This window comes from Chaetura pelagica, unplaced genomic scaffold, assembly GCF_000747805.2.
Source record: "Chaetura pelagica isolate M959 unplaced genomic scaffold, ChaPel_1.0 scaffold72, whole genome shotgun sequence".
Taxonomy (NCBI): domain Eukaryota; kingdom Metazoa; phylum Chordata; class Aves; order Apodiformes; family Apodidae; genus Chaetura; species Chaetura pelagica.
The window spans coordinates 625,520-635,543 of record NW_009952560.1 but is presented as its reverse complement, the minus strand read 5'-3'; the positions used below and the strand labels follow the sequence as shown (position 1 = coordinate 635,543).

General features: G+C 50.0%; 1 protein-coding gene across 1 annotated transcript in view; it reads left to right on the top strand.

Moving 5' to 3' along the window:
• The window catches only part of MRPS23 (mitochondrial ribosomal protein S23), a 7,998-nt gene extending 6,446 nt beyond the window's left edge, over positions 1 to 1,552 (top strand). Inside the window, exons 2-5 of the mRNA XM_010009101.1 lie at positions 9 to 73; positions 309 to 386; positions 494 to 621; positions 1,398 to 1,552. Of these exons, the coding sequence (XP_010007403.1) occupies positions 9 to 73; positions 309 to 386; positions 494 to 621; positions 1,398 to 1,552 (426 nt within the window). The remainder of the gene's footprint in view (positions 1 to 8; positions 74 to 308; positions 387 to 493; positions 622 to 1,397) is intronic.
• The last annotated feature ends 8,472 nt before the right edge of the window (positions 1,553 to 10,024 follow it).

Below are 10,024 nucleotides of genomic sequence, written 5' to 3'. Positions count from 1 at the left end.
GGCCGCGGCCGCGCTACGGCAAAGTGCAGGATGTCGTCCCGCCCATCTTCTACGCAGAGGACGAAGTGCGAGCGTAAGTCCGGGTTGTTCCACCCACCCCGAGCTCCGCCCGGCACCGGGACCTTCCCCTGCCCCGTCCCCCCCCATCCCGGGGGGTCACACAACCCCCCTCGTGTCCCTGCTCCTTCGAGCAGCGTTTTCCCTGCTCCTTTAAATGGCAGAAAACCGGCACCGCGCGTTTCTACCCCCCCTTTTTCGGTCCCTTTGTGGTGGTTCGAAAAACTGAAGTCTTTTTCTTTCACGAATAGGAAATTTTACAGAATTTATGGCAGTGGCCCAAGGCCTTTCGACCTGTCACAGTCAAGCTACAAATCTACTTGCCAGAGGTCAGATTTACTTGTTTATAAGCTATGAATGTTTCTGAAACCTGTTCCTTTTCCTTCTGGAGTCACCGAAGGAAAACGAGAGTAAAAATAATGTTCTTGAAATCCAGGTTTGTTGAAAAATTCTATGAACTGAAAGAAGAAGGAAATATTGATGAAGAAAAACTGTTTGAAGAAACAGGAAAAGCCCTTTTAGCCAGTGGGATAATTTTACAGAGAAGAGGAGTAGATAAAGTAAGTATTAAATACCCACAGAATTACTTGGCCAGTGCATTCAGAAAACTTCCTCACCAGGCCCTTAGTCCTGAGTTGGCCCAAAGTAAATTCTCAGCAAGAGGTTCATGCTCCTGATGGTTGTAATAAAAAGTCTTTGCTGTGTGGGTTGAGCTTTCTGTGTGGTAATGAATGTGACTGACTGAGGTTAAGGCACTTCTTGTGGGACAGAGAGAGAACTTGTTGTGGTGAGGAAAGATTTCTGGAACGTGGCTGCTCTGTCAGGGTTGGAAATCTTTACTCTGTTCATAACTGATTGTAATTTCTTCTGAGAATGCTGCCTTTTGGTTGAACACCCTCCAAAGGGGGAAGAGCTGTTTGTAACAACTGCAGTTTTAAACTCTGTTAGCAAAACTAATTTATGTTCTCCTGTGCAATATGCTCATCATCATATTCTCCTCATCATCCTCTTCTGTCTGGACTGAGCACCCCTAGAGCTTTCCTCAGTGAAAGGGGCTGAAGAGGAACAGAAGTTGGTTCTGCCCTAAGTGCCCTGTGCCATGAGCATGTGAAAAGATGACATCACCATTACATTTTCATCTTTTACCTTGAGGCCAGGAGGCTCTTGCCCTGGTGATACCCTGTTGTACCTTCACAATAACCTAAGCATGAATGGGAATTTTTCCTTCAGCTTTTTTTTTGATGTACAAGCTGGGCCTGCTGCTTTCTGTGGCTGCCTTCAGTCACTCTTCAGCAGGTGCTTTTTATGACCTTGTTCTTGGTGATTGTAACTGCAGGGAGCACAACAGGATCACCAGGGTGTTGGAACCAGGGATTCCGTCTTGCACCAGCAGCTCCAAACTGTGTTGGAAGAGATACAGGAGAAGAAGAAGGATCAGGAGGAGCAGACACCTGAGCTGGCAGAAAAGCAGAAGGAAAATCCCTGCCCCTCCTGACAGCCATGCTGGTGTCCTGGGGCCCTGCAGGGTGTTCTCTGGCCCTGCAGTCACTGCTCAGGAGCCAACATTTCTGCCTCCACAACCTCATGGTGAGGAGACATTTTCATAGGGGGAATGTGCCCTAGTGATCCAGCTCTAGTGCCTTCCCTGGTGGGGTGTGGGGCACTCCTTCCATCTCCCCATTAGTACAATTGGAGTTATTCCCCTTTTCAAGTGAGTATGAAAATGGAAAAAATAAAGACATTTATTTTAAAATGGCAAGTCCTGTCTCTTCAGGTGTCTTATTTGCAGTTTTAAAGATGTTTCTTCTTGCACCTGGTGGTGCAGGCCTTGTGACAGTCCTGCTGTGGAAATGGCAGAGCCCACCTGCCTGGGGGCTTTTTTCTTTGTATATTTGTGCTTTTTTCTTTTTTGTTTGGGGTTTCTCTTTGTATCTTTCCCCTTTGTTTGTTTGTGTTTCTTTCCCCTTTGTGTGTGGTTTCCCTTTTTTTGGTGTGTTTTTCTTTTTAGAAAGCCAAGCCACCGCCACAAGCTACCAGGTGTCAATCAGGTCAGACCAATCTTCTCTCCCCATCCTTGTCTGGCTTTTCCCCACAAGGAAAAGAGGGAATTCATTTCCCCTTGGTCTGTACCTCCCTCCCCCAGACACATCCCTCACAGTGCAGTTTAGTGATGCTGCTGTGTGAGAAAACTCTTGCAAATCTCTTGTGTAGTGGCAAAAAGGATTAAAAAATGCCAGTGGTTGGCTTTTGTGGTTGATTCCCTTCTTGGTAGCAGAGCTGTTACTGAGCTACCCTCAGTGGGAATCTGGCAGCTGGGGGTGAGTTTTCCTTCTACCCAATTTTCTTCCTTGAGCCAAACAATTGTCACCAGCCCAAGGGCAGGGAGCCCAACACCTGCATGTCTCCCATGCTGCAGCTTTGTGTCTTTGCCTTCTGTGGCTTTTTAGAGGGAAACATTTGTATTTTCAGCAGCTTCTTCTGTATTTTGAGCTGTTGATGATACTGTTGGCTTGCCAGAAGTTGCAAGTGGAAATACTTTGGAAGGAGAAGGGCTGTGAAGTCACAGTAACACGTGAGAGTTTTCTCCCTTCACAGCTCAGTGGTCTGTTTGTTGGCACTTCTCTAAAAAATTGCCAACATCACTTGAGGAGCCTTTATCTCCCTCATCTGCTGTAACTGGCTTCATCCTTGCATCATTACTGAGCTTGGCTCTCTCTTCCTTCAGTTCTCTGAAGCATATTGAGCAAAAACATCTTAAATTTAGAACACAGAGCAGCAGCTTTGCAGTGTGCCCTGGGTGAGTTCTTGAGCAGGCAAGAAGAAAGTTTGCATTAATTTTCTTTATTTTGTGCTGGGGAAAAGTCCTTGGGGTGTGTCTCTGGGCAGAGCAGCCCCAGCTGAACTGGCTGCTCTGTAACGAGCTGGGGTGGGGATTTACTCCCAGGTGCAGCTGCAGTCTGGGGAGTGGCAGCCAGAGACTCCACATGCCTTTTATTCTTCTGCATCTGAAGTGACTGTCCAGCTATTTTCACTGTTAATTTTCATGACCACACGTGGAGGGTTTGTTGCAATTTGCTTCTCTGTGCAAACCTGGTGTGTCCAGGAAGCCAGACAAGGAGTTGGAGAGAAGAAACTTGGCTTGGTGCAGCCTGGAGGGGTCCTTGTGCTACATGCTTTGCCCAGCTCCTGGATAAGGCAGCAAGGAATGTCACTGATGTGCATGTGCTGCTGTTCTGAAGGTATGTGGCCAAATTGGAGGGAAAACTGGGGGAAAACAGAGAAGTGGGGGAGGCTGGGAGCCCCCATGTGGTGTTACTGCTGGGAATTGTTGCATGAAAGCTGGTGGAGCAGAGCCAGGCTGGTGGATGTGTCCAGCTGAGTGGCTCTGGATGAAGAAGCAGTTCAGGATTGTTCAGTTTAGAGCAGAGAAGGCTGGAGGGAGATCTCATCGCCCTCTATAACTGCCTGAAAGGAGGTTGTAGGGAGGTGGGTGTTGGACTCTGCTCTTGAGTAATAACAGGACTAGAGGAAATGGCCTGAAGTTGCACCAGGGGAGGTTTAGACTTGATATTAGGAAGGATTTCTTAACCATAACACTGGTCAGGCACTGGAAGGGGCTGCCCAGGAAGGTGATTGAGTCACCATCCCTGGAAGTGTTCAAAGCTGTGTAGATTTGGGACTTTAGGACATGCTGTACTGGCCAAGGTCTTGTTTTTTCCTTTCATTTTTTTTGGAGGATGGTTTAACTCTGTGATCTTAGAGGTCCTTTCCAGCCACGAGGATTCTGTGATTCTGAAATCTGTATTCTTGGGTGCTGTGGCTTTGTCACAGCTGATGTATAATGGGGAAGCTCAAGAAGTAAATCACATCAGCTGAAGTGTTTGGTGCAATTAGGAGAAAAGACCTTTAAGAGCAGAGGTCTGTGTTTGCTGGATCCATTTGGGGGCTGGGATTGAAATGCCCAGCACCTGAGAGAGGAACTCAGCCACTTCTAATTAAAGGTCTGAGCCAGGGCCTGGGGTGAGCGAGCTATTATTTATCAATCATTTATCCTTCAGCTTTGCAGGAGGAGGGTTGGGAATGACCTGGGGCCATGGGGGGAACTGAGGGGGATTGTGCCCCTTGGCTCCCCCCACAGCTTAAGGGGGAGTGAAGCTTTCACCTCCTTGCAATCCTACACCCCATTACAGAGCAGCAATATGACCTTTTCTGGGCTCAATTGCTGACCTCCTTCCTCCTGCAAGCTGAGTAGAGCGTGTAGTTCCTCTCTCAGATTGTCAGGCTATTTTTAAGTGACAATAAATGCCAAAATATCAGTTACAAGGTTCTTTACTCCTTGAGGCATCAAAAAGACAATTGCAGGAGGTTGGTGACCTCTTCTACAGCTCTGAAAGCCAGCCTGAAGGGTTTCCCAAGGTAAATTTCTGACGTTTTTAGGAAGTTTTAAGGGGCAGAATTCCACCTGCTCTCTAGCAGGTTGCCCACGTGGCAGAGCTGGGCACAGGAATTCTGTGGTAGCACATCTCTGACCATGCTTTGGTAGGTTATCTGTTGTGATGTGTTGAGGGAACTTAGGCTCTAATAGGGTCAAGTATTATCTTTGGAGCAGCCAAAATTCATTTGTCAGCTTTGCCAGAAAACCAGATCTGAGGCTGCCAATGCCAAGCTTCAGTGAGGCAGGTAATAAAGCAGTTGATGTTTTAAAAATGTGGTTCCAAGTAAAATACTAAAATGTTGGCATTGCTGCCTCTGTGCTTTGCCTCTGCACACAGACACACACACATTGGAGTCTTAAAATCTGCCCCACTTTGAGCTTTGGAATACTCCAGAAATCTGTATCTGTTAGGATCTGAGCTGGAATTTATTGTGTTTTATACTTGCCTTTTTATACCAGACCTGATAAAAGATGAGCTAAGATCTGTCAGAGAGCACAATGGCCTTTGTGACTCTGGGGTGTGCCAGTGTCATTGCTGGGCAGTTGCCTTCTTTGTGTCACCTGAATTTTGGAAGTTTTACCTGGGAGAATTGCCAGGTCTCCTGAAGGAGCTGGTGCTGCTTTTGGGGGTTCCACCCCATGATGGGGCTCCGCTGCTGCCCTTCCCTGGGGCTGTTGGTGTGGCCAGGAGGACAAGCCAGGTGTTTGTTGGGGAAAAACGTGTGTGGTATTGGAGTGGGGCAGGATGTGTGTGTTGAATTTCCACCCTGGGAGCGGGGGTGGCACATGGGGGAGCTTCTGCTTTTGGGGCAAAACCTCAGCAGTGTCGGTTCCTGCCCTCTGCCCAGTTTCCTTTGTAAATTAACACTTTTGTAACAGATTGGGATTGGTGCTTTTGGTGGTGTTTTGCTTCTGCAGCACCAGAAGTGCCCATGTAATGGCAATTCCCAGCCCAACAGATCTGGGATGAGCAGGATGCAGGGCAGGAGGAGGGAACAGCGGGAGGGTCAGAGCATCCCATGAGAAGAGCAGTTTGAGCCTTCTCCCCTGGGCTGGGGAATTGAAATCTTACTGGGATGTGGCAGGGATTTGGGGTGTCCCTCTGCTGCTTTGAGACCCAGAGCACCAGTGGTTCTGGGGAGGGGACCCCCAGGAGCCCTGGCTCAGCTGTCCTTGGCTCGTTCCCTCTCCCTGGGCTGCTGCTGCCTCTGTGCATATTGCAGGCTCATTCTGATGTGCTCTAATGCTATTATCCTCCAGAAATTGAAATCAAGTCTGAACCTATAATGTTTCACTGGGAGGGAATTGGGGTTATATATTCCTGTGTACAGCAGCATTCTATTTCAGTCATAGCATTTAATTATGATTGGTGTGTTAGTGCCCACCAGAGCATAACAAATTGTCATTATGTTATTCTGCTGAGTCTAATTTAATTGGCAAGTTGTCACAAAAGCAATTATCCATCATTTATTTTGTTGCCATAACCACATCTTGGAGAGCACCTGCTGTCTGAAGTGGAAAGGCTCTGCAGTCTCTTGGTCCTGGATTTCTTCCACTTTCCTGACACAAAGACACCATTTCCTCCTCTTATTTAAAAATATGTTCCTCATTTCCCAGCCTGGGCTTGTGCTCAAGACTGGGAGTGCTGGAGGAGATGCACTGTGTGACCTGTCAGAGCATCCTGGGAGTCAGGGAGACTTATCCCTGACTTAGACCTTGGATCCAGCCTGGCCCAGTGGCTGTGAGCAGAGCTCAGATGTGTAGATCATGGACCCTGCCTGTGTCCTTAGTTCTGGAATGTCAGGATGAAATAAGGAGTGAAAGAGAAGTTGGAAGGAAAAGAGATTCTGATGGTTTATTTCAGTGTCTAAATATAGGAAGGTGGGAAGGAGTGTGCACAGAGAGCTGCAGAAGGGCTTTGTGGGCTCTGCCCTGACCCCCTGAGCTTGGTGGGACCCAGGACCACATGGAGCACCCACCTCTGCTCCCCACCTGCTCCCAGAGCCACCCAAACCCTTGCCCAAGGTGCTGCCACACAGGCCAGTGCCCTGCAAGGAGCAGGTTTCAGATAAGGTATCTGGGTTCCTGTAAAGATTAGGCAGCAGGTGAAGAAAGATTAGTGGTTTCTTACAGTCTGGCAGGCAAAGCAGTATCAGACTTCCCAGGATCAACCTAAACCTCCAGCTTTCCTCCTTCCTGCCATGGTGGGTGGCTCTGGCCTATTAACTTCTTAGGATTTTGGGATACCATCACCAAAATCTGCAAGGCAGATGCAAGTGAGCACAAAGCCTGTGACTCACTCTGATAAATGGGTAAATAAATGCAAATGTTTTGATGTCTGTATTTCTTCCAGTTACTCCCCTCTCCACCCCATCTGTAATCTCTTCCCCCTCTGGTAGTTCTGATTAGCTGCTAATGAGGAAAGATGATTTTCTAGTTAAAGCACAGAGAGAGGGGTTTGTTCCTCTGTTTTATTTCCCCTTCCATGTCTTGATTTCCCCATCTGCAAGCCAAGATACTGTTTATTTTAGGTGGATGTTGCAAAGTCAAATCAACAAATACTTGCAGAGCTACTTCCTTCAAAGGGAGGGTGCAGCAACTTGAAAAGGAAGGTTAAACCTCTAAGGAATTGTCACTTTTCCCTCCTAGTGTCCCCACTGGGACCAGTGCTGAGTGCCACTGTCTCGTTCCCCAGCAGCTCAAACCTCTCCTTGGCCAAGCTCTTCACCTCGTGTTCTCCAGGAGAGGGAGGCTTGGAGGTCTGGAAGGTGTCTGGGTGTCACTCATTCAACACCAGCCACTTCCCAGGTTTTCCTTTGCTGGTGGAAGAGATCATCAAAAGCCAAGGCTTGCAGGGAGGGATGTGATCAAAGTTGCTGCACTCTGGGATCTTCTGGAGAACCCACATGCTCAAGAGCCAGAACTATCCAGCCTCTCTCCCACCATCCCTTTGCATCCTCAGAGCACTTGTTTCAATGGGTTTTACTCTCATTTCCCTCTTGGTGCCACTTTACTTCTCCCACCACTGGAGTCCCCACAACAGGAGCAGGAGAAACGGAGCTGCTGGCAAAGATCCCTCCTCTGCTCTCCTTATCTGTTGGGTTTGTGTCTTCCATTATTTCTCTTCCCCCTTTGGCTGGTGTCCAGAGGAGCCCCAGGAGAGCAGGGCTGGGTGTCCTGGGGTAGAGCAAAGCCCTTGAACTCAGGCCATGGCTCTGGCAGAGCTGGGGGTGGGTGCAGGGGGAGAAGATGCTCGTTGCTGTGGCAGATATTTGTGTGACTGATGGATGAGTGAGATTCCTGCGGCCGGAGGGGGGATCACGAAGCTGCCAAGCATGATAAATAAGTCACCCTAATGTGTTACTTAGCAAATGATAATGAAAAGCAGAAAACCCAGGGAGGGGAGCATACCCATACAGCCCCCAGTTGGCAAGTTATGGACTGTTTAGAGCCAGGAAGTGGATATTTAAGAGGGTTTTGGAATTTTCACAGCTTCCCCTACAGATAAATCACCTTCTGCAGATGTGTTTACTGGGTGCCCTGCTGCTGCATTTGATCCCAAGGGACAAAATCCCTCCAAGAGCTATGCAGAGGCTGGCAAGCACCTTGCTGCTAGGCTGCTGGTTTGGGTGCTGCTAGGCTGCTGGCCTGAAAGTTGCATCTGCCTGCTGGCTGGTGCAAGGGGGGTGCAAGGGTGCTGCCAGGGGGGTTAGTCCTGCTCCTGTACTCCCCAGAGTCCATGAGGACTCACCTGAGGCATCCCCAGAGCTCGTGCTGGTGGATGGGCTGGGCAGAAGGTGCTGGGATGAGAGGCAAGAACATCAAACTTGGTCTAGATGCTGGGATACAGAGCTCACTTAGCTTCTCTTTTATTGTACTAAAGGTGCATTGTTGTTGCCTGCAAGATTAGAAGTTGGGTGTTTTGTGTTTTTTTCAAAACCCCCTTAATCCCCTGGCAGGCAGGATGGGTGACAGTCCCAAAGGGCTGTGTTTGTGCTCAGAGCTGGGCAGGCAGGATTTGCCTCCTCACGTTCATCCCCGTGCACCTCTGAAGCAGCTGGGTCTGTGTCTGTGTGAGAAAAAGGAAGGTTTTGTTCCTCTTAGGGCTCGTTGAGGCTTTGTGGGTTCACCACCCCCACCCCAGCCTGGTCCAGCTCCTCTCCCGTGGCCTGGGGTGCCCAGCAGGGCCGGTGGGCTCAGCAGCAGCAGGGGCACCAGGTGGTGCTGCCTGATCACAGCTCAGTGCTGCCGAGGTGGGAACAGCCAGAAGGAGCCTTGAGTTTTACCTCTTTTTTTTTTTCTGGATTTTAAAATGGGTTTGATTTGATTGCTCCCAGCTCCCATCCTGGGGGTGATGGTGATGCTGTTGAGAGGATTTCCCATGGCAATTCAGGATGCTCTCTCTGCCCTTTGCTGTTGAGGTATTTAAACTTCTGTGGTCTAGAGGGGGAAAATATGTCTTTGTGTTCAGGACCTCAGCAGGGCAGGGCTGCTGGCACAGACCCCTCTCCTGGGAGCATCCCAGTGGGAACTGGTCCATGAAGGACCATCTCTGGCTGGGCTTTTCCTTGTGGCTGCTGCCCTGGGGGGCTGCAGGGATGGGAGTGATGCCAAACCCCTCCAGAGAGAGGAAGGCTCAGCATGGAGCCCCTGGCACTGTGTCCTCCTCATTTGGTCCCTTTGCATGGAGCTGCCTGTGGGACCTGCCAGGTCAGGGCTGGATGGAGGGAGCACAGAGTAGCCACGTGTCTTGGGGTTTTGTGTACACTCTCAAATGTCATCTGTGATGTGGGGGCTTCTGCACAGCTGTTGGAGCCCTGTGCAGCTCAGTGCTGGCAGGGCTGTCATCTGGCACAGCTGTGGAGCTGCCTGGAAAAGCTGCCCCCACCCTTTTCACCACATGGTCAGCCCTGATGCCATGGTCCTGCTTCTCCAGAGCTTCCCAGTGTCCAGAGCCCTGGGCTTGGGCTGCCCTTGGCCCCCTGAATGCAGAGCCCGAGGGGCTGCCCAGCACCACTGCCACTGGTTTAGGGAGCTGGTGGCTGGCTGGGGTCTCCCAGGGGCAACTCCCAGGCCCCATCCAGTTTTCCCAAGTCCAAGGGAAGCTCTGGGTTGTTTCTGGCCATGGAGATGGACAGTGCCATCAGGAGGTGGTTGGGCAGGCTCATGATACAGAGCTGAGGCCAGTATTTGCTTTCAGAATAACTGGGATGAGAAATGAGTCATTGGAGCCATTCCCAAGCAGAGGTCAGGGAGGTGGCAGAACCCAGTGAGCAGCAGGAGGAGGAGGATCTAGTTGGGATGTTTCTGGGACAGGGACCAGCATCCCTTGGACTGCATCCCCAGGGAGATGCAAGCTGCCCTTGTCCCTCCATCCTAGGGAGCTTCTCCTCTGGCTGAGCAGGAGCTGCTTTTCACCTTGGCAGGAGCTGGTGCTGCATTTGAGATATGAACTTGCAGCTGGTGAGGAGCATGGGGCCCCAGGGTCCCCTTTGGCCTGGGTGCCACCTGATCAGCAGCATCTGTGGGCCC